This window comes from Abramis brama (assembly GCF_963993115.1).
Source record: "Abramis brama genome assembly, chromosome: 5".
In the NCBI taxonomy this organism is placed as follows: Eukaryota; Metazoa; Chordata; class Actinopteri; order Cypriniformes; family Leuciscidae; genus Abramis; species Abramis brama.
In genome coordinates this window covers 16,451,659-16,477,320 of record NC_139967.1, presented here as the reverse complement: position 1 = coordinate 16,477,320, position 25,662 = coordinate 16,451,659, and the positions used below count along the sequence as shown (strand labels likewise).

At 39.5% G+C, this 25,662-nt stretch overlaps 1 protein-coding gene across 4 annotated transcripts in view; it reads right to left on the bottom strand.

The window, feature by feature from the left end:
- Positions 1-25,662, bottom strand: part of unc5db (unc-5 netrin receptor Db) — a 182,668-nt gene that overhangs the window by 30,179 nt on the left and 126,827 nt on the right. For 3 of the 4 annotated variants that reach the window (XM_084115269.1, XM_084115268.1, XM_084115270.1), the window contains exons 3-4: positions 7,950-8,093; positions 6,063-6,166 (exon numbers count right to left, since the gene is read on the bottom strand). In XM_084115269.1, coding sequence (XP_083971395.1) covers positions 6,063-6,166; positions 7,950-8,093 — 248 coding nt within the window. Of the gene's footprint in view, positions 1-6,062; positions 6,167-6,814; positions 6,858-7,949; positions 8,094-25,662 lie in introns of those variants that run through there. The other variant, XM_084115271.1, reaches the window with a different exon arrangement.

Below are 25,662 nucleotides of genomic sequence, written 5' to 3'. Positions count from 1 at the left end.
AGAATTTTCATTTTAGGTGAACTACCCCTTTAATGCTGTGTTCTGAGCAGTAACTGCAGTGATTCCCTCTTTGCCCTCTCTTCCTCAATCTCATCACAGCACTTTAGACTTTGCTCTATTCACAGATCATTTCTCAGAATCACATTAGCCCTCATGTTCATAGCTCACAGCATGCTTTAATTATTTTATAACTAATCCAGATGTATGATTACAGTAATTAAGTTCACAATGTTGCACTATGAAGCTGTAAAAATACAGTTGGTAAAGTCTTAAGTAAAATCAAACACTGTAAAAAAAATTATTGTAATTTTAATGGTAAAAGACCATTGTAATTTTAAAAGGTAAAAATATGCTACAGTAAAAAATGTCCTGGCAACTACAGCTGTCAGTTGTTTTTTGTTTTGTTTTTTTTTACAGTGTATTGCTGGGGGGAAAATAGCTTAATCTCCCAGTCTGGACAATCCTATTATCCAGGTATGTCTTGCTAGTTTAAGAGGGATTTTGGGCACTTTTCGGTTAGTCAGACAATGAAGACAGCTGGCCAGCCAGCTAAGACAAACAAATCACCTGGTTTAAGCTGTTTTTCAGCAGGGAGTCATACTACTTGTGTACTGAAGCAGAGAGCGCACTTCTCTAATGTATTTACTCAATTTTTCAGGGAAACTTGGGAGCTGAAATAGGCAATTAGCACACAGTGAAAGCAGAGCTCTCTGTTGAGACATTTGCCATGCTCTGCATTCTTGAGCACCACTTCCCATCAGCCTTTGAAAGGTGCAGAACACAGAAATGAAGAGCAGAGGGAGAAAGAAAGAAAAAAGGGGGGAAGACAGGATAGAGGAAGAGAGGCAGTGAGAAGAGGAAAGGTAGGGGACAAATACAAATTAGCTGGGTAAATGTGTGGCAGAAGATGTGAGAAATGAATGGCCTAATTGGCACATTTGTTTCAATTACAGCGTAGCTAACAGTGGCAGGGCTGACGGAGGAGTTTCCACAGTCTCAAGAGGATCTTGTGATTTCATTAGTGCCTCTATCCTGACCGATTAAGGTCCTGTTGACAGGAAGAGATCAGCCGAAGTGAAGATCTTACTATTATCACAGAACACAGGGGCTATTCGGCTGGCGCTCATAAAAGTGGGACAGGAGGTCAGAGCAGCTTGATAAGATGTCCAAAATATTTGGATCGGTTTTTGCAGGTGGTGTTAGAGGAGTTGTGAAGTGTGTTCATGTGTGTATGGTGGAGAAGAGGCTGTTGAAACTGCTTCATGTTTCAGCAGAGTAATTACTAAGATTAAACAGCTCTGATAGACGGCCCTCAGGGAGCAGAAATATAACGCCGCCTCACTGACTGTGAATTCAATCAAACCCACACGAGCACAACACATTGACAAGACTGACACAAGCAGACACACCTACAATCACTTTTTAAATTGCTTTTGACACCAACCTTTGATAGTGCAGATAGCTAAATCTGAATTTCTGCAAATGCTTTTGTTTTGATCTTTGGTATATAATGAGCATGCAATTCAACAAACAACTTTAAAGTGAGTATTAAGTTTAAACAAACTACTGCCGTTTCATCTATAAAATATGCTTGTGTAAATTCATTCACTTATAATTAATATTAGTTCACATTCTTGATGTATTTGTTGACTCGACATAAAAGGTTCTTGATGAGTAGCTGTCCAAATGTACACAATATACTCCACACAAGTCCACTAATAACATTAGGCAAGGTTTCTTGCACCAAAAACAGTCGTGCTTTATTTTCACATGACCATTGGTCCACCTTTCCTTCTAACATTTAGAATTAAACATGCTGCTTTTTGCCATGGTACCTTTAAGATTTCCACATGTAAGACATCTAAAACATCTGCCGTGACTGGATAATGTTTTTGCATGTGAAATGAGATTATTAACCAGAAAATTAACCAAGATACCGGTGTTTATATATGGCAGAATCTTTCTTGGGGACCCTTGCAAGGACGTGGCAGGAAGGGCTTACTCCAGTCTTGAGAAATGGCAGACCATGAGCTAGAGAGTGTGGGCAACACAAAGTGTCTGCAGTTTCTGAAAATTATCCAATTTTTCCAAGTTATTCAAAGGCTGCCAAGTTCTGACTGTGACTAGTGCTATTAAGCTTAACTGCAGAAATGCCAGGGCTTTGAAATCATTGAAATCATCATCAGCCAATCATTTTTTGCAAAAAATAGTCACTCTAAATCAGCAATCATCTCTGAAATGGTGTGCAGTCTGAAATAGTGAGGTCAGTTCATGGGTGGATGTGATCCCCAGCATGATCACCAGCTGTAATTCAAGTCATCCCAGTTAAATTAATGCCTGCGGTCTCAATCCACAAATTAATTCTATTTGCACAGACTTTTCTTATTCTCATCATCTCAATTTCAGAGTCAAATTCCAATTTATACCCAAGCTTTGATATCCCTTGATGCACTTTGAATTAATTATGATTCTTAAAATAACACACACACACACACACACACACACACACACACACACACACACACACACACACACACACACACACACACACACGCACACACACGCACACACACACAATGAATAAACCCCAGACCTGGAAAACACAGAGGAAAATGCTGTGCAAACACTCTAGGACTATGTTGGTCAATAATACAGAAGTAAAGGCAACCACAAGCATAAAGCACAGAGTTGTCCCTTTCATCCTCTCCTCAACACACAACCACATTACCATTCTTTCCAGATCAGCCTTATCACAGCTAAACACATAGAGACAGGATACCACCCAGCTCCGACCGGCCTGTAATTGGCTTGTTAGATCATGGGGATCATCACTCACTTTCATGGTGGCTGGAAATGGACAGGAGAGAGAAAAAGCAGGAAACAGGTAGGAACACATGAAGTGAGTGCTGAGCTATCGCTTTTTGAATGGAATGAAGCACTTAATGGTGCTAAGAAAACTTAATGGTGATCTCAATTATGTTTCATTGAAGTATCAACTTGGTCCCAGATAATACAATTAGACACAAATGAGACAATGATTATCATGCAGAAAAGGTTATAGAGCTATAAACGTGGATCGCAAAGGCTCAGATAATTTGGCCTTAGAAGAATTTGATGAGTTCATGTCGAAATATCTGACTTTTGATTGCAAATGCTGGTATTTTGACAAATTATTTTAAGAGATTTTTTTTAAAAAACCTTTATATGAGGAACATGCTGCATGATCTTTTCTTACAAGCAAAATATTTAAAAAATATCTATTTATACAAATGTAACTGTTTTCCCCTATGGGATCCTCTTAAAGATTTCTAAGTCAATAGCGGGTAAAGAAAACACAGTAAAAGGGAAGGTGTGAGCATTTTCTAACTTAAAATCAATACGTGCATTTCACAAAAAGTTTTGGGAGCAAAATCTCTCTTGGCCAAATTAACACTATTCCTCAGTAGCAAATTCAGAGTGCATAATCTCATTAAGAAGATTTTTATGATGACAGAGTCTAGACCAACTATGCAGAAAGGCTTAAGTAGCTCTCTGGGGAAACCCATTTATAGTTACAGTTTAGCTGTAAAACAGAAAACTTGTTCTTTCTAAAAGGTCATTTCAGAGTTTTTTTTTATGTTTAAGTTGTAATTACCGCAGTGCTAAGAAGCCCCCCTGCGTAGACACAGGATCATATCACAGTTTAATTCACCACTCAGATTCAACACATTAATACTGCTACTATTTAAAAGGAAAACACACCCATTTAAAGGAATAGATAACCACCAAAATAAAGATGTCATATTTTACGCTCCTTCTAACCCTGTGTTATCTTTGCACTTCACAAAAGGAGAAATTAGGCAGCAGAATGTCCAAGCTTTTGTGTCCCATACATTGAATGTGGATGGTCACTGTAGAAATGACAAAAAGCACAAATAACCATAAAAAAGCTTGCTGTATCACATTTGAAGGCCTATAATTTATCAACTTGAGCAAAACTTTTCTGGAAAACCTGTTGTACACAATCTACTACATGCCTTCCTTTGTCTGATTGATAGTTTACATTTTAGCAAGAAAAAAGGCCTTTAGTATAAATCTAAAAACATTCAAGTCATGGTTACACATGTCTTTTTTGCTGTGAAATATTTAAAGATTTTTATAAAGTAAACATAAAGATAACTTTTATATTGTTAGATACTGTATATATTACAATATGAACACTATACTGGAATGAAGCAACTTAAGTTTACTTTATTATTCATGCATAATGTTTTAGAAAAGTCAGGTTAAAAACGTGAATATCAAATATGATACATCAGGATTTTGAGGAACGTTTATTTGTACATCTCTCAATCACTATTGTGTTTCGTTGCATTATATGCTTTGTAGAATATATATATATATATATATATATATATTCTAAATATTACTACTGCTTTATGTCTTTATAAGCCTGATAGCTGTGTGTGAAGAGAGGGAAGATTAGCATTATCAATGAATAAGGGCTTAAATCTCAGTCTCTTCTTCACACAAAGCTATTATATGAAGAGGATGTAGTACAGAACACTTACAATATAGTCATCTTGATCACTTTTATTATGCTTTTTGTCTGTTTTTGGAGCTGGGCTGTATAAAACACCATACACTTTTGTAGTATAAAATAAAGCCGCTCAGATATTCTGCCTAATAAGAATGCATGCACAGTAACAATGACCAGCAACCACATTTACTTCAAAACACAATGGTATTTGTTTACTTATTAGAACAAAGATCAGGCTGGTTAATTATCCTAAGAGCCAACAGTGATGACAAACTGACTCTATCCAGAAAAATGTGTCTCATTAGCTTTGTGACCACAGAAATCCTACAGAGCATTTCTCAGAGGGGGTGTTTATGACAGTTTAAAACCACAAACACAGTCCACTAGGACAGAGCAAAGGAGAAGGTGAGAGAGATAGAGAGAGAGAGAGAGTTAGCATCTAGCATGCTGGTAAAATTATGCCATATAAATCTTTGCACTCCCCCTCACAGCTTGGATTTAAATTTTTCATGGCGGAGGTGTGCTGGAATGGACCCGATCGCCGATTGCTGGTCTGCACTCTACATTATTCACTAGCCCCTCTTATAGCTGACTTCATTTATGTTGACAAAGTACTTGAAGGGAGATTCTTGTCTTCCAGTACTTCCCAGATTTCCTCAGTTTCTGTCCAGCATGCACTCGAATAGACAGACGCTGGCAGAGCTCTTCCATTTCATCACTGAATCATTCACAAAGCATTGGTGGCTGCCAAGAACCAAATCCTACTATAATCACACACACACACACACACGTATATGGATATATCGTCTGCTCATAACCAATGATATGTGGACCTGTCGTTTTTGTCCCTTACTTGACCCTTGACTGCACACGAATGTGCATTAAACTGAAATCAATCCATCAAATTTGATGACAACAGTCAGTGCACTGTAAGTTGATGTTCTCTTTAGCGGGATAGTTCGCTAAAAAATGAAATCTGTCCATCAATTACTCACCCTCATGTCATTCCAAACCTGTATGACTTACTTCCTTGTGTGGAGCAGGAAAGGAGATATTTTTTAAAATAATTAGGGTTTTTCTGTCCATTCAATTAAAGTGAATATGGTCCTATACTTTTTAGTAGACCCCATTGACTTTTTTATATTGACCAAAATAGTTTATTTAAAACATCTGTATGACTTTCTTTTTCACGTAAAACTCAAATGAAGATAGTTTGAAAAAAATCACAGTGTTTGTTCCAGCAATGAAAGTCAATATGATCCTATGTTGTTTTGGACCCGATTGACTTTCAATATAAATGGGCCAAAGCAGTTCTTTAAAATATCTTCTTTTGTGTTCCATAGAAGAAAGAAGTCATACAGGTATGTAACGGCATGAGTAAATTACAATTATCTGGATGAACAAGCACAGAAACAGGCATCACTTAGTATAGATGTTTAAAAAAGCGCTGATGCTCTTTTCCAGTCAGCAGAGAGCATGTACTGCCCTTCCCAGATATCCTCCCTGTGGGAATGATGTCAGAGGCTGTGAGGACGGGTCTTACCTCTGCCATGGGCACTCCCTCTGGGGGACGGCAATGCAGCACAATCATGCCCTTGATTGGCACTTCCTTCCCTTGAGGATCCTGCTCGAAGTTTTTGCGAAGGTCTGTTTGAAAAGATAAGAGGCAGCTGTCACAGCGGGCAGAGTCCGAGCCGATATTTGGCCTATCTATGCCAATCGCTTTCACCGCTCAGCATGCTGCACTCTCTATGCCCCCTGCCTTTCGTTTTGGCAACCTTAGAAAGGCAGGGTAAAAGAGCTGCAGAGTGCAGACATTCTCAAGTGTGCTCCGGCCATCTGCTAGAGTTGCAGGTGTCATTGGTTCAGTTCAGTTGGACAGTTCTGCCTCATCCTCACTGTGCTTATACAGCAATAGATTTTTTTTTTTTTATGTACAATGCAAAAAATCTTTCAATTTGTAGAAAGAAAACACTAGAAAAAATGTCAAAAATGGTCCAGCTTCAGGTAGGATAAAAATAATGCTCCCTGTATTCAAGTGGAATAAATTTGTGAACTGATAACAACTGAATGATACAACATAATAATTCTTAAAAACAATAATAAATGATAATGATGATCACAGCAAATAATAATAAAAATTAAATAAAGCTGTTAATATAAATATGCCTTCAGATTTAACACATTACAAAACTTGTAAACAGAAAACACAAAACAGATTCTTGCCCCTTTTACATCTATGTGTTTATATTACGTTACAGAAAAAACACATGTGGTTACATGTGGAACACATACTTTGCAGATGGGAAACATGTGGTTTTGGAACAGTTCCCATGTGATCACATGTGGTGACATGTCAGGTGTGTTCGACTTCAGCTGCGGCTGGATGTAACCGATCTGCGAGAGTTGCCGCGTGCAGTCGGGGAGGAGCTGAAAACGGAGACGTGAAGTCGGACACTTTCTGCTCCCGTAGTGACGCTCGTGCTGTGTTTGCATACTTTAAATTCAATATTTGTCAAATACACAGATGTTTCAGAGACATTTTCATTGTACAGCTTAATACAGCATCTGTTTGTACAAGAATAAAGTTCAACATAAGCATATACTATTTAAATACCATTGTAGTGGGGTCTATTTTTTTGTATCAGTTTTTTTTGTGATAATTGACACAATATAATATCGCTACTACATGATAACTTTTACTGTTATGAAAATAGAGATTTGTGAGCATTAGTGGAACTGAAGGTGTCAGAATAAACACGAAATGCACGTGATCGTTGTCATGCGACAAATCGTGGAACAGCTGTGTCGTCATCAGAGCTCGTGCAGCCGCTCTTGAGAAGCTGCGCAGGCCGAGTCAGCCGTCTGTTCTCGAATTGCTCTCGCGGTACTTTGATGCCATACGTCACAGTCACATGGCATCGGCGTGGTCTCAAGTTGGACAAAATTCCTAACCGCCATGCACTGCTTCAAGTCAGCAGCCAATCGGTCTGCACAACGCTGCATGAAGTCGAACAAGCCTGTTGTCAACATGATGTGGAAAACGTGATCACGTGTAGTTTTGCAAGCTTTTATCTAAATCAGTTTCAAGAGACAAAATGCTAAAGGAGAAAAAAAAAATCTGATTGTTTAAAAGATTTGATAAATACAAGGGGTATTTTCAAACTTTTTGATACCCAAGACCCTCAAATTTATTAAATTATATCTTCGCATTTTTATCTTTTTCTATACAGTAGAGTTGTTCAGATGCATAAACCTTTAAAAAAATATACTCTGTTTTTATTTCTTATTTAAAAAGTAGCACTGTCAATACAAAAATTGCAAAAAGGACCACAATAAAAAAAATTGTGTTTTGACATCCTTAAAAACATTTCTTTATTATTTTCCCCAATTGGAGACCACCAATGGTCCCCTGACCTAGCATACTCACAGGCTATCCTCACTGTGGCCTTACGGCTCTTCGAGGTTCCTAGGTGACTCCAGGCCACACACAGGCACCAGTAGTCTTCTGGACCATGGAAATCCTCCACCTGCTGCCTAGTAACATTGATCGTCACTTCGCGGATTTTCAGCCCTGTATAGCGAGAAACAGAAAGCATTAACTTCTTCATCTGAATTCACTTCAGGTCAGAGCCCATTAGGTATTGATTTTCAGTGTTTGGTCACTTCAGTCAGGGTCCTTAATGTCGATTGACTGTAAGAATATACGCTGGGTGTCAGAAGGATGAAAGGGTGCCAGAATTCACTGAATTCTGAGACTGAAGTTTAAAAATATCTTATGCATTGTTATTATAATTTTTTTTTAAATCAATGAAAAATGTAATGGCCTCTGGTTGCTTTTCCATTCACGAGCTGCCCTACATAACTCCAGTTTCATGTCTCTCTGCTCCAAGTTTTTGAGTGCATTACTGAAAGAAAAAAAAACCTTTTTTTTTCTCCCTCTCCCAGGAGGCCCTTCCTTGTTGTCTGTGCCACAGATCGTTAGCTAGATGAAAATAGCTAGTTGAAGTTGCATTAGCCTAAAAGCACAAGAGCTAGGGATGCTTGTTACCCCTAAGGCTTCATTTAAGACAAATATCTTCAGATGAGATTGTCACAACCTGACCCCCCACTTCAAACTCTCAAATCTATGATTGTTAAAACTAAGGCGATACAATTTAATGTTCCTTGACTTTCAAAATGTCTGACTTTCCTGTTGTGAACCTGAAGTCACTCTTGGCAGATTCGTTGCATTAGTAAAGGCTTTCACTGTTAATCAGTTTCATCTTCCACATTTTTCCGACAGTACGCCTATACCCTACAGACTTTACAAAATAGTACAAATGGAATTTTATGCTATATGTTGAGAACCACGATAACCAATCCAGATTGTTTGCTCCACTTTAATGCACTCCACTTTTTCAAAAATAACTATCAACTATGTAATCTGGAATGCTCCTGTACCATACGTTTCCTAACAACAGTGCCAGAACACTTTAACCAAATAAATATCAAATAAATCTGAAAGTGCCTGCCAACTATACAGGGATTACTATTGCTGCTCAAAGATAAAAGGATGGAATGCATTTTATGTAAACAGATCAGTTCAAGAAGGCACAGCTCATTTTGAAACAATTTTCTTCTTGTGAGATTAGGATGAGCCCCAGTGCGGGGGGATAAACAGAAGAAATAATGCTGACACTGCATTCTGAATTTTGCCCTGGAAGATGGCAGCAAAGAAGACCAAACAAACATGATACTTCTCATCCGGAAGTGTTTCAAATCCTCACTTTTCCTCTCTCAAACTATATAGCCGGATATTGTGGTTCTCCTTAATACCAACACTACTGTTCAAAAAGGTTTTTTTTTTTTTGTGTGTGTGTGTGTGTGTGTGTGTGTGTGTGTGTGTGTGTGTGTGTGTGTGTGTGTGTGTGTGTGTAAGAAATGAATACTTTTATACAGCAAGGACACATTAAATTAATCAAAAGGGATAGTTAACATTTATAAATGTTACAAAGATTTATATTTCAAATGAATTATTTTCTGTTTTCTGTTCTTTCTAACTTTCTATTCATCGAAGAATTCTGAAAACATAGTTTCCACAAAAATTTAAGCAGCACAACTGTTTTCAACATTGACAATATTAGGAAATGTTTCTTGCGCACCAGATCAATTATTGATCTGGTGCCCAAGAAACATTTCCTATTAGAATGATTTCTGAAGGATCATGTGACACTGAAGACTTGAGTACTGATGCTGAAAATTCAGCTTTTCCATCACAGGAATAAATTATATTTTAAAATATATTAAAATAAAATGTTATTTTATTGTAACAATATTTCACAATATTATTGTTTTACTGTATTTTTGATCAAATAAATGTAACCTTGTTGAGCATGAGAAAAAAAAATAAAAAAAATGTAAAAAAATTATGAACGGTAGTGTAGTGTGTGTCAATGTACAACAAAGAGGATTTCAGACCTGAAAAACATTGGTGTGATTGCTAAAGAGGAATAACATTGTTATCGAGGCAGCTAAAACAATGCAAATCAGATGGGACGTCTGCCTCTTTACTGGTGACGTTTCGGCAGATCTCGGGGCAACTTTGAACAGTTAGATACTGGTGCAAAAAGCATTATATAAGTGGCATATCTGGTTGGTTGTTGAGAACAAATATTGCAATAATAATGGTTGACTAGACTGTTGGACAAGAAAGTTTCAATATCTTTTTTTTTTTTTTTTCTGAATATTTTTTTGCAGTGGAAGGGATGAAGCTTCTCAGAGAGGGGTTTAGCATGCTGGCAGTGTCTGCACTTTAGAGTTTAGTAACAGTAACTGCCAGACTGTCAGCACACTGAATTCCTCTCTATATTCATCCCCTTTAAAGCACCACTGCTCCAGCCATCAAAGCACTACTTTTGCAACAAATTCACCGCCCTCAACCAAAAAAAACTTAGACAATCCCTGCTGAAAAATCCAGCATAAACCAGCATGGATTCCATGGTGGTCCAAGCTGGTTTATGATGGTGTAAGTGCTGGTCCAGGCTGGTTTATGCATGTATAGTGCTGGTCTAGCTGGTGGACCAACATATTTATGCTCTCAAGCCAAACTGAGCTGGTTACGCTGTTTCACCAGCATGGTCTTGCGGGGTTGAGTATGAGTATAGTCTGTATGCAAGCAGTGTTTTGGAGACAAGTATTGTTTTTGCTTACATATTTAACAACAATTTAATTATGTAAAGTAAAAAAACAATAAATATAAGATTAAAACATATTATTGAATTATTTGATTATAATTATAAAATAAAATAAAATAAAAAAAATTACAAAGTTTTTTAATCATCCTTTGGTGAGATATTGATTTAATTTGTAGTTGATGTCATCTAAGGCTGTGTGGCTGTAAGTCAGTTGTAGTTGTTTTGTTTCTGTTCATCTTATCTTCAGTGATTCTGCTAACCACAGTGTCATCACTAATGCTCAATCATCACTTGTAGAGTGAATCTACTTTATTTCACTACTTTATAAGTAAATTCTAAGCACAAAACTTTGCAAGTTTTGTTGTGGTCGTACTGCAACCAGCATCCCATACTGGGGACCAACAAACCAGCAACCAGCACTCCATGCTGGAATCCAGAAAAACCAGGAACCAGCATCCCATGCTGGGATCCAGAAAACCAGCAACCAGCATCCCATGCTGGGATCCAGAAAACGCCTCGGTTACGACTGTAACCTCGGTTCCCTGAAGAGGGAACGAGACGCTGCGTCGATTGACGTTAAGTGAACGCTTTGCATGATGATGTCTTGAAGCACATGTAAAATCAGTCCAATGGTGTGGCGGAACGTCAGAGGCGGGTGACGTCATGAACCAGGAAACTATAAGGCCTGCCCATACAAAGCAGCGCTAGCTTCTTAAGGTCTGAGCAAGTCGCTTACAGGCACGTAGGAGATATGGCAGGTAACGCAGTGTCTCGTTCCTTCTTCAGGGAACCGAGGTTACAGTCGTAACCGAGGCGTTTCCTTTCAAGGGAACTTGCGCTGCGTCGATTGACGCTAAGGAAACGTCTATAGCAGTGCCACCATTGCGAGAAGTGTCTGTCCTGTATGAAATCATAAGAGCAGCAATAGGATGAAAGCACCCGAGACCCAGGTGTAGAGTCCAGGTCCAAAGAGTAAAACCTGACAAATGTATGCGGTGAGGACCACCCAGCCGCATCACAAAACATCCTGGAGGGGCACTCCTGACATTAGACCCTTAGAGGCCACCATACTCCTAGTAGAGTGGGACCGGACAGCCAAAGGTGAAGGTTGTCTGGTCGACTCATAAGCAAGTGAGATAGCCTCAACCACCCATTTGCTCATTCTCTGCTTACACATACGAACATACGAACAATTGTTCAGCTTTACGCCACAGGGCAGCTCTGTGGACATAGGCATCCAGTGCCCTAACTGGGCACAGCAGATTGTTCTTTTCCTGGTCCGAATCTTGAAAAGGAGGAGGACAGAGGGCCTGCAGAACTATAGATCTAGCCACATTAGTGGGGACCTTGGGAATATAGCCTGGTCTAGGGTGAAGGAATGCTTAAACCATGCCAGGCGCAAATTCTAAGCACAAGGGTGCAACCGACAATGCCTGTACTGCCGTGCAAAGGCAAAAGACCGTAACTTCGTTTTTGGTCGAAAATGAGTTATTTATATTTTTGGCACATTCAAGACCTCCTTTATCATGTGGATAAGTATCTTGAATCAATTCCGTTGTTTTTTCGAGAAAATAATTAATTGTCTTAACAGTAACTTCCAAAAGCCCATGAGAAACAAAGTCAGAACACCGTAACATCAGTTACCGCTCTGTGGCTTTGTTTTGGAACGCTCAAATGGAGTTACGGTGATCTGCCTTAGTTTAGCCGCGCGTCAATATGAAGTTATTGTGCCAGTGTTCTATCAGTTAATGCTACCTACCAGATTGTACGCTTATCAGTCCCTCTAACTTCTGATGTCCTCAGAGCTTTGTCCTGCACAGTTGCGGTCAGAACATTTGGTATGGTCTGAACCCGCCGTCGACAAACGTACGATATCGATCGCGAAGGATTATGCAGAGTTGACAGAAAAACGTTACACATTGCCGTATCAGATGAATACAACCAAGAATTAAAGCCCCACCTCACTCAGTTTGGGTACAGGACCTGGTTGAAACACTCATGCATCTAGCTGGCAGAGTGCCAAAACTTCGCCGGCGCCTTCAGCCCCACCCTAAACACGGTCGAGCCAACGCTGGACTAATATATCTATGGAGATATTTTGTCATGTCAAATGTATTAATAATGCCATCAGAATGCAACAAAAGCGCATGATAGCAATAAGTAGATGGCTATAAATAATTGTAAATCATACAAAATAAATGCCATGATCACTAGATTTTTATACAGGTGTTACTATAATGATTTTGTTAATCGTGATCAGCAACCAGATATTGATAATGTGGAAGTTACTGCCTTTTGCCTTGGCATGACTTCTCACTTTTTGCTGACAATACAAAGGCAGAGTACAGTAACTTTAAAATAGTGGTCAAAAGTCAAGTTTGAGCTCAAGATTTTTTTATGTATATAATTTCCATTACTAAAATATCTATTTGCCAGATTTCCAGTGTCCTACCTATAATTAATTTGACGGGACAACTAAAAATCTTTAAAGTCATTTTTCTCAGTTCCACACTCTAGCGACTTAAGGTCTTTTGCCTTTGTAGGGCAGTGTAGATCTCTTTTTCTTTTAAAAGATGAGATTGCGAGGAGGAACAGAGCTTTCAAAGTAAGAAATCTAGCTGGCACCTCCACCAAAGGCTCAAAGGGAGCCTGGGAAAGGCCTTGAAGGACAATGGCCAGATCCCATGTCGGCACCCTGGTGCGAGCTGCAGGCCTCAGCCTTAGAGTACCATGGAGGAAAGGAGATACCAAGGGGTCTTTACCCAAAGACATTCCACCTGAAGGAATGTGTTAAGCACCTATGGTCACCACAGAAACCTTTAAAGTGGATGGGGATAGCCCTGCAGTGAACCGCTCCTGCAGGAAGTCCAGCACTGTACCAACCGGGCAGCTAATTGGGTCCAACCGATGGTCACTACACCATGAAGTGAAGACTCTCCACTTCAGAGCGTAAAGTTTCATTGTGTATGGAGCTCTGGATTGTAGAATGGTCTCCACAACCTTGGTTGAGAGACATGTCGCTACGAGCTGGGCCCCCTCAGAGGCCAAACCCACAGTTTCCATAGTTCTGTTTGACAGAAGGGACAGAAGGTCCCTCCTGACGGGTAGCTCCAGAGAAGGCCCGACGAGGAGAGACACTAAATCGGGGAAACAAACTCTGCCCGGCCACCGCGGGGCTATAAGAAGTAGGCATACATAGTCCCTGCAAACTCTCTCAAGAACTCCCGGGAGTAGAGCGATCTGGGGAAAAGCATACAAACGTAGCCTTGGCATAGCGGACGCGAGCACAAACCCCCCCATATAATTTATATAGGCGACCACCGATGTGTTGTCTTTGCAGACCAACACATGGTGGCCCCTGAGGCAGGGCTATACAGTGCGACACGTGCTACAAAAAAATTGGTCTGTGCGATGGATAAATTTACCACTGTAGCACTGCGATACAGTTTTGCATGTTCCATAACACAGCCGCTTAGTAGTGTGAAGTGATTATTGTGCTTGTTTGCATGTGAGATTGATGGCGCACTGCTATTATACTTGGTAGTTGTAGTATATTGCGTGATTAAAACTTGTGTCCCGGCTGCATTGAGTAATTTTGTCCAACTCCATTTCCCACAATTCCTAAGTAACGCACCCATAATTTCTATGCAGCTGCTAGCTGACGAGAAAATGAAGCGCTATTTTCAGGTGATCCAAGAAAACCCCAAACGACCCCGCGAAGAAGAATCGACAGAAGCAATTTTACCAAATCAAAGCAAGGGAGAAACAAAAAGGAACATTTATAGATATAACCCCGAGTGGAAAAAGGATTTTCCGTGGTTAACTTAGATGCTGACCAACAGCTCTTTTTTTATAGCTGGTGCAAGGAGGCTCCAGAAAAGATTAAAATAGACAACCCCTTTGTGATGGGTAACAGCATTTTTTAAAAGGATAACATAAAAAAACACAACATTTCCCAGCGTCATCTGCTTGCAAGAGATGCATTCATTGCCAAACGGCAGGCTGGCACGCTGCTGCACACCCTCAGGACCCAGGCGGCCAAAGCAGATGATGCTGATTTCCGTGAAGTTAATATGAAAATGAATGTAGCGTATTGTATCGCTAAAGAATAACTTCCTTTCATGAAGTTTAAACCTTACGATAACCACGTATGATGTACAGAGATGATTTATCTGATAGCTGATGGAATGAAATTCGATCTGGCAGAGAAAATTAGACAATTTTTGAGATGGTTTGTATTTTTTGTGCTCTTGGTGGAACATCAATGCCTCTTTAAGTGATGAACTCCATTACTTGTGTTTGTTTTCAGGGATGATAACAGACGTTTTATACTTGTGCTACAACTGTTTGGCCTGTGCTACAAAACTTTCAACCTCTGTAGCACCAGTGCTATGTGCAAAAAAAGTTAACGTACAGCCCTGCCCTGAGGTCTGGGAGGAAATTCTTGAGGGCAAGAAATACAGCCAACATCTCTAGGCGATTGATGTGCCAGGAGAGATGATGGTCCCCCCATAGACCCTGAGTCGAGCGTCCTTCCAGGATCGCTCCCCAGCCCGTGAGGGAGGCATCTGCCATTAGCATCCTGCGACGACAAGAAGCTCCCAACATGGGGCCCTGGGACAGGAACCAAGGTTTCTTCCACATAACCAGGGCACATAGACATCGCCGCGTAACCCTGATCATGCGAAAGGGGTTGCTCCTCGGGGAAAACCCTTTGGTCCTGAGCCACCACTGCAAGGGTCTCATGTACAACAGGCCAAAAGGTATCACGTTGGACGCTGCTGCCATCAGACCCAACAGTCTCTGAAACTGTTTGACAGTGAGTGACTGGCCTAGCTTTATTCTTTTCATGGCTGACAGGATAGACTCTATGCGTGCTGGTTATAGGCATGCCCACATCAACATAGAATCCCAAACCACGGCCAGATAAGTGGTCCTCTGTAGTGGAGAAAGCACACTCGCGTTTAACCGTGACCCCAACTCTCTCACGTGGGCGAGAACAACATCTCGATGCCGAACCGCCAACTGATGTGACTGAGCTAGAATCAACCAGTCGTCGATGTAGTTCATGATGCGAAAACCCTGCAGACACAGTGGCGCCAGAGCTGCATCTACGCATTTCGTGAAGGGGGTTAGTGCTAGGCCGAACGGAAGAACTCAATATTGGTATGCTTTGCCCGAACTGACTGCTCTGGGACCCTCCTCCGAGGGGGCAGGCATCCCAGGACCACTATGTTTCCGGGTGGACCCTGAGATATGTGCTCGCCGGAGACCACTGCACCCTGAAGCACACGAGGTGCATAACGGTATCCTGAGGGCACCGAAGGGAGATGGGCACCGCATAATGAGGTGTTGACCGCTCTGCTTCGGGGGGGGACTGCCCTCATTGGCCTGCGCCCTTGGACGTCAGGCATCCTCAGATCCGTCTTACCCTTTGAAGACTGCGCTTGAGAGCGTGTCCCCAGCGTAATGACCACACATAAACCTCTTCTGACAAAAAAAAACTGTCTTACAAAGTTTAAATCAATGTATTGTTTTATGTGAACGATTAGGCAGGATGATTTTCACATCATTTTGAAGCCAGAACTCGAAGCGACAACATCCATTAGTCAAAAGTATTGTGGCCACATATTTAGTATGTGTTTTGTGGTCTTATTTCAGCAACTTTCATTTTTATTTTTTTCAATAACCACGCATAAACATTATTCTCTTAAAAATACAAACATGTACATACATGTTGCTCACATATTATGGTAGCTCCGTTTGTGCTATATAGAGTGAATTTACACCTTTGCCATTAACATGTTTATAAATAACTGAAAAAAGCACAAGTGTCAGGCATTTCAAAACATCCCAAGGGCCCCAAAAACACCTTGGTCCCCAGAGGGTTAAATAGCGTGGACAGGGGTGCACACACAGTCTGAACTGCTGCTGCTTACTTGCCATAATTGTATATAATTTGTATATATATATATATAGTGACAATACAACACCAAATAGACAAGAGAGAGTTTTACACAGAGTGCTTGTGAAAACACAGAAGCTAGTGCTGCTTTGTTTGGGCAGGCTTTATAGTTTCCTGGTTCATGACGTCACCCGCCTCTGACGTTCCACCACACCATTGGACTGATTTTACATGTGCTTCAAGACATCATCACGCAAAGCGTTCCCTTAGCGTCAATCGACGCAGCGCGAGTTCCCTTGAAAGGGAACCAGCAACCAGCATCCCATGCTGGTCCCAGCGTGCAAAACATACCTTGTGCCGGTGACCAGCAATGTTGTTACTGTTGATTCCAAATATGTTTTTACTTGCACATATTCAGATGATGGCTACCGCATTTTATCTTCTTGTTTTTTGTTCAGTGTCTCACACTGTGTTTTTAACCATTTAATGGACACATTAAGGGAAAACAGGGCAAAATTATTTATTTCCATTTTGTTACTCCTTAAGGTAATAAACACAAAGATTAATCAGATAGTGTATTGAACATTTACTGTTTTGTTAAATATGTATTCTATGTGATGTATTGAACCAGATATCTGGCTGCGTTTCTCAGAAGCATTGTACTTAGGCTTACGGTGCATTTGGGAAAGGCCACCCTGGTCTGTAGTAGAATATATGTTAATTTTCAATCCAAAACCGCTATGCTAATTTATTAATAACATCATGATTAGAAAAATAAATTGCAAAAACAATTTCAATTGCACATTATTTTAAGACAAAAAAAACAAGTTCAAGTTAGAATGACAATCATGGCCTGTTGTAATTATTAATATTAAACCCTCAATTAGTGTGTTTAGGGTTCTAATCACTATAATATAAGTTTTTGTTTTAATAAACCAAAAATGCATCTGTTTGTCAGAGGATGTGTCAGGAGTGGGACACATTTGTTTGCATATTCTTTCATGACTTCCCTAAAACAGATAGCGAGAACTGGCCAAATCATTCATGGCAAAAGTGGGGACACAATATATGATATTTTGAAGAAAGTTGGGGTCCAAACAACATCTCAAAAAGAGAGACATATTTCAAAAATATCTTCATTTGTGTTCCACAAAAGAAAGTTTTTCTCAGAAGAAAAGTGAAATTTCTTTAAGAGCAACTAGTTAAATAGTCATTCAGACATCCCACTGTCTAATCAATTTTGAAGATATGTCATTTAGTGCATTCCCAATTACGTTGTAGGTTTGCCGAAATTCACCTTCTGTCATTATGTGGTTAACAAAATAAAGTTTCGCAAATGAACACAAATCTTTAAAGACAGATCCTGCTGAGATGATGACACAAAATGAATGTTGTTCGCACCACATACGGCACTTACGTCTGATTTAGCAAATTTGGATGTGATTCTTCCCTTAATAAATGAGCAGCTCTCAGCCACAGCGGAAAGGAGTCATGGGAGAGCGGGGAGGCGAAACGCTAACATCTCATTTAATCAAGTGCCTTCTTGAATTGGTTTTCTCCCAAAAATGAATGACTGCAAAGAAAAAAGCAGACCAGAGCAGTGTGGTGCATCATGTCTGTCCCACAGGTTTATTGATCATGAAAGCAGATTGCCTTCGCTTCTGAGCTGACTCTACATGGTACTGTTAGTCAGGGGTAAACAAAGCAAGACAGACACCTGTGTTTCATGGACACTCTGAGAGACACAGACATTATTCATCATTCCCCAGCTGATATGTTCTATTGACAGCATAGTGTGGGGGATAAAACTCAGTGGCAGCCGGCAGGCAAGAAAATCATGACTAACGACGGCGTATAATCCTGCCTGATAGATGAAAGTATGAGTAATATGTTAATAGGAGATGGTCTTTCTCTCTGTTAGAAAGTCACATTTCCTGCAGGAATATCAACAGGTGACAGGTGACATTACGGAGAGACCTGCCTGACATGTTTTTATCTGTCAGCATCACTTTTTACAACAACTCTGGTCGGGAATCAGCAAGTACCTGGAAATACAAGGTTAAATTGACATTGGGGTCACAATACAATTATATAGAGATTCTCTGTTTAGAGTATAGATATTGAATATACAGTATACAGCAATCTTTTACTTTAAGTGGACTTTGTGGAATTACAGTCCTAACCAGACGCGACACACGATAAAAGGTATATTTTCCATGTTAATCAGAGTTTTTGTCCTAAACAGCTGCATTGGCAATACAAGGCTACTCTATTTTAGAAACGGTTTCTATTTTTGTGATGTTGAGGCTGGACAACAACACAAAGAATGACAATGGTAATCTCAGGTTCTCTTTATGTGCTTTATTTAATGTTATATGCGTTTAGTGAGAGTGAATACAATTTTGTGTGCCCTTTATAGCCACACTGAAAGCAACAATGAATAATCCACCTCAGATCTGTAAAATAAATAAAAGAAACATGTACTCTATGTACTTCTCCTAGTGGAATGATGTAATTTCTACCCTTCAGCATCTCATTTGCCTTTTGACACTGACCAAGATGGTCATCATGGGATTTAACTATGTCAGTAATGTAAAATAAAAATAAAAACACAGATTTCAGGTCTCCTCTAAGCTTTATTTAGAGCTAGTTAATCCAGCCTGCCTCAGCTGCAAAATGTGCCACTGCCACGGACTCAATTTAATGGCCAGAAAGTGACAGGACGTGACAATCATTGTCAGTTAATGCCTTACTAACTTTGCATAATATTATAAACAAAAAATCATAATTGTCATGTCGTTTGAAGCTGTGGCTCAAGCAGTATTAGATCTACTAAGCGGATGCTTCTTGTGCTCTGTGCGCAACGGACTGTTAGAGCTAAGTCTGTGTAAGCCTATCTGAGCGTCAGCCGGACAATAGGTGTGCTACATGATGAACATGAACTTAAAAACCTGATGTTAAAATGTATCTGATATCTTAATAAGATGTTTAGATAGGAGGCACATAGTTGTGACAGCATAGAATATGAAAAGCAGCACTCAAGAAGAACCACACTTTCAAGTTCACAATAGTACAACATCAATCAGCAACATTTCCAAGTCACATTTACTGTGCGTTGCTTTACACCAGTTCCTTTCATAATACTTCACTAGCTAGACTCAAAGAAAGCTGCTTACATTAAGAGGCAGCAGCCACAGGGATTGACTTTAGTAGTATTTCAGTGTTTGAACAGACTTAGAGCAGGACATGGCACAGCACAGCGAGAACTGTGTAATGTTTTGTTCCATGTGATTCCAGCAAAGGCTTCCAGCAACTGATTTTCAGCTTTTGTCTCTCCCGCTGTAGCAGAGAAAGATTATTTCAGCACCATGGAGAGTGACCTCAATTGGAGGACCAGCAAGTGAAGCTGCTGCATTCATACAGTATTTGGTGTATTCCAAATCAGATTTTTTTGCTTGCGTATGAATTTAGACTGGATAAATTAATTTCAAGTACTTTAAACAACCTATGGCACTATGGCAGCTTGGCATCCTAAACAACCAACAGAACTAAAAGTAAACATTTCTAAGTAACTGATGAGGAGATCAAGTAGCTAAAATGTGACATGCTATACTGCAAATTAAGCTTGAGCTTAAATTTGAGTTCATATGAATTAAGAGACCTAAAGGAAATATTGTACTTTTAGAAATTAATTTGTCACACACAGAAGTACCATGCCCATTCAAACTAAAAGAAGCACATGCACCTCAGAATTTTGAGCCAAGTGGAATTTAAATGCAACTCACTAAAATAATTCCCTGAAAATCTTTGAAAATTAAATTGCACTATTATTGCTAGTATGTAAGTATGTAAAACTGCCACTTGTAATACCTTGAAATAAATACATAAACATGATTGTAACATCACCTAAATAAAATGTTGCCCTGGCTTATACAATCATATAAATAAAAATACATGTATTTTTTATTTATATCAAGGTATTATTGCATATGGATTTTTATATATATATATATATATATATATATATATATACACACTCACCTAAAGGATTATTAGGAACACCATACTAATACTGTGTTTGACCCCCTTTCGCCTTCAGAACTGCCTTAATTCTACGTGGCATTGATTCAACAAGGTGTTAAAAGCATTCTTTAGAAATGTTGGCCCATATTGATAGGATAGCATCTTGCAGTTGATGGAGATTTGTGGGATGCACATCCAGGGCACGAAGCTCCCGTTCCACCACATCCCAAAGATGCTCTATTGGGTTGAGATCTGGTGACTGTGGGGGCCATTTTAGTACAGTGAACTCATTGTCATGTTCAAGAAACCAATTTGAAATGATTCGAGCTTTGTGACATGGTGCATTATCCTGCTGGAAGTAGTCATCAGAGGATGGGTACATGGTGGTCATAAAGGGATAGACATGGTCACAGGGATTAAAGTGAAAAAAATTCTTCTGACTGAAATTTTTTTTTAGGCCAAGTCATATTCCTTTAACTTTTTACATAGTCGAGACCAATAGCGTTTTAAGGGGAGACGTTTTAAACCGCTTTAATATTGCCAGTAGGCGTATTTTAAAAGCTATTTTAATCTATGAAAACGAGGCAGGGAGCATGTGTAGGCTACTGTAGAGCACGAACGGCAGCATTGTGACTAGCTTCTGATTGATGGTGACCTAGCACTTTTTTGCCATTATTGCCATATTGAAGTCTCCTGTGACATACTGTGCAAAGACACGTACCTGGTTGTTTGATTTTTTTAGTCCACAAACTAAAAGGCTTGCCATTCTCCCCCCATTTCGCTAAGCCTTCCCCTTTACTTAAACTTTCGTTAAGTAAAGGGGAAAATATTATATATAGGCAAATTATAACACGTTAACACAAAATTTGTTAACACACACAAGTACTTTTCCCCTTTACTTAACATAAATTGTAAGAATATAAAGACTAGTAATAAATAAACATTAGGCCTATGCTAAAGCTATTAAATAGCAGTCCCAAACTAGTTTTTGTTAATACAAAGTTGGTATGAGCCACTATAGTCATTTAAAAATATAAAAAATAATACAAAGAAAAATAGTGGCATTTTGGGGTTAATATGGAAACGACAGTTACCATGGCGAATACACAATATTAACAATAACTGTTAATGAAACATGGAAACTGCTCCTGGTGAATAGAATGAAAATCATCCCTGCATTACTTTTATTTCGGGTAATTTACAACGTAACGGCGTTGCATGCTCGTAGTTTCTTTTGCACTAGCTTGATCAGTGAGGCGATACAGCACGCGCCGCTGCATTTGCGCGTGCAATTGAGTGTGCGCTACGAGAACAGTATAACGGCTGACAGGACAAGAAAGTCCGTTTTTCTGAGGTGAAAAACTATATTTCAGCGTATACTCATGTCACTGCCTGGTAGTTCCTATTGTGCTGGGTTTTCTGAAGTAGTCATGATTCGCCTCTCATAACATGCTCTAATAAACACGCATGCAGAGTGGAAAAGGAGGAGCGGAGGCGCGGGGAGCAAGGATTACAGCTTAAACTATATCGATATATGCGATATGGTCTAATTCCATATCGCATTTCAAAAATATATCGATATATTTTTTATATCGATATATCGCCTAGCCCTACCTGCATTATAAGTGTGTCCATGGTAACTGAAATATAGTTATTCTAACTCAGCGCGCAACTGTAGCCTGACATGCACTTTCCGTGAGCGGTAATTGAAAACCCGGAGTGGACCATGAGCGACGTGATTACAGAACGCTTAGAATGGAGAGGAAGGTGCTTTTGCTCCACTCCAGGCTTTGATCACATCCCCCTCAGTAGGGTGAATACACCTCGTCTTTCCTTAATTTAAGACCTATTTAAACTAAAATTAAGACATTTATTACACTTTTTGAGAAATGAAATCCTATTTACGGCCTTAAAATTATTAAAAGTGAATTTAAGACATTAAGGACAGACTGGAACCATATTGACGGAAATCCGTCATAGACCTGCTGCAATTAACGGAAATCCGTCGTAGCGACGGAGAACTTTAATCCCTGTGGTCAGAAACAATGCTCAGGTAGGCCGTGGCATTTAAACGATGCCCAATTGGCACTAAGGGGCCTAAAGTGTGCCAAGAAAACATCCCCCACACCATTACACCACCACCACCAGCCTGCACAGTGGTAACAAGGCATGATGGATCCATGTTCTCATTCTGTTTACGCCAAATTCTGACTCTACCATCTAAATGTTCCAGTCTTCAACTGTCCAATTTTGGTGAGCTTGTGCAAATTGTAGCCTCTTTTTCCTATTTGTAGTGGAGATGAGTGGTACCCGGTGGGGTCTTCTGCTGTTGTAGCCCATCCGCCTCAAGGTTGTGCGTGTTGTGGCATCACAAATGCTTTGCTGCATACCTCGGTTGTAATGAGTGGTTATTTCAGTCAAAGTTGCTCTTCTATCAGCTTGAATCAGTCGGCCCATTCTCCTCTGACCTCTAGCATCAACAAGGCATTTTCGCCCACAGGACTGCCGCATACTGGATGTTTTTCCCTTTTCACACCATTCTTTGTAAACCCTAGAAATGGTTGTGCGTGAAAATCCCAGTAACTGAGCAGATTGTGAAATACTCAGACCGGCCCGTCTGGCACCAACAACCATGCCACGCTCAAAATTGCTTAAATCACCTTTCTTTCCCATTCTGACACTCAGTTTGGAGTTCAGGAGATTGTCTTGACCAGGACCACACCCCTAAATGCATTGAAGCAACTGCCATGTGATTGGTTGATTAGATAATTGCATTAATGAGAAATTGAACAGGTGTTCCTAATAATCCTTTAGGTGAGTGTATATACACACACACACCATTTTAACCAATTTTCTCACTGTCAGCAGATATATAAACAATTACACGTTGCACCCACGAACAGGGCATTTAACCCCAGCTTGCTCCAAGGGTGACTAACCAGATAATAAGAGTTGCTTTATACTAAAGCATCAGTTAAATTACTACTTGCATTACTAATGTGGGCCTATACAGTGTGAGATTCCAAATGGCTATGGGTAACAGGTCATTTCTCAACTAACTTATACAGCATTAGAGTGACCTCCTCCAAATGACTCATCTCATTGTGTGCATGTGTGTGTTCTTGAGCTCACAGTGGCGAATGTGACACTTTGCTCAGGGGGTAGAAGCTTTAATAGCACATTAATGTCATCCTCCATCACACGCTCATGTTCTTCCCACCCGCTCTGCATGGCAGCTCCCTCCAGCGTAACTCCAAATAAACAATTATCATAACTGTCATGGCTATTAGGAGCAATGAAGGGAAGACTTTAAGAATTTAAAAATAGAAAAATGAACTGAAAGACATATACGCATATATCTATATTCAAGGATGTTTCTGCAATAGCATGTCCATTGCATCTAAAGTTTGAATTCCTTTACATGCTACCTGAGGAACCATTACAGGTCTTTGAATTGTATCATACCAATGTTTCAGGGCTAACATTATTTAATTTTTTTAATTTTCTCTCATTATATACTGCACTCTGTAAGGTAGAGCTGCACGATTAATCATTAAAAGATCGCAATCTCGATTCAAATACCCACGCAATCTTATTACTAAATGACAGCGATTCAGCTATGTCTATTAAACCTTTGAAAAGTATGATCACAGCGAACATTAAAATCAGTGTTGGCGCTGTCACTGTGTCAGGTCCGGGTTGAGGAAGGAGACAAGCCAAGCGAAGTACCAAAATAACAAAGGTTTATTAGCAGAAGGAAACTCAAAACAAACAAGAAACAGTGTGCTGGTGCACAAACAATAACCGACAAAAGACGAGTGAAAACCAGGAACTTAAATACACACACAGATGAACACAAGACAGGTGATGCAGATGATGATAACGATGAACAGGTGGGTAATGAGGGAGTGAGTTCAGGTGTGGAGGCAAGGAGGATTCTGGGAACTGTAGTGAACAGGACGAAGACAGACGGTGAATGTGACACACTGAGCCAGTGAGAGCAGTTGTCATGTATAGGTATGAAACAGCTTCACAGTCTTTTCAACACAGTATCATTATTTGTTTGTTACAATAATTCAAATTATCACAGAAGTACTGGGATAAAAGCTTATTGTCAGGATATTAACACTGATGTCTATGGTATCAAAATAGAGTAAATCACCTTTTGAAAGTAACTTGACGTTTCAAATAATTACATCGTTACACCAGTAGGTGGTGACAAGTGACTGTTAAAAAATGTATTTGTCATTGAATCATTCATTTAAGAGATTCATTCAAAAATGCTGAATCATCCAGTAATGAAACAAGAGAAGTATTTATGAGTCATTGAATCATTTATTCAAACCAATTGTTTTTAAATTATTAATTTAATTATTAATTTATTTAATTATTTAATTATTTAAATTAGTTACACATTACTATTTTCGACCCTGTTTCCCACTCTTAGAATTAGGCTGTTTTTGTTACGGTACCATTAAAGTCGCAATGAAACGGAAGCTGTGTAATATATTTTCTTCTGTATTGTGACATACATACAAGCGAAATGTATTATTGCAAAAAAAAAAAAAAAGTAAGGCGAGCCAGAGTTTTATCCATTGGTTGTTGACTGGATTAAGGCAGATCTGAATGTGAGTTTGCAGTGGATTGTGAGAAAGGGGCGGAGTTTAAGCAGACTAAATGATTGGAGAAGATCAGCATATGCCACAGAGTCTTTCGTTTTACTGGAAGATCGAGGTTTGATTTAAAATTACGAGCTCAAAAATAATTAAATGAATTATGCTTGGATGAATCGTTCACAATAAGATCAATAAGAAGCATTTAGAAAATAGATGAATTTCCATTTCCATGGCAAAATATTAGCTGTTAATTGTACAACAACAAATGAAAGCTAAATTAATGGTTTCTGATACACAACAAATTACATATATAAATATGAGGGCGATATAATACATAAATGTCTTTATCTGAATCTTTTAAGAGAGATTGGAAACTATAAAGCGTACAGCTACAAAGAGCATTGTGTAACCCTGTTGAAAAAT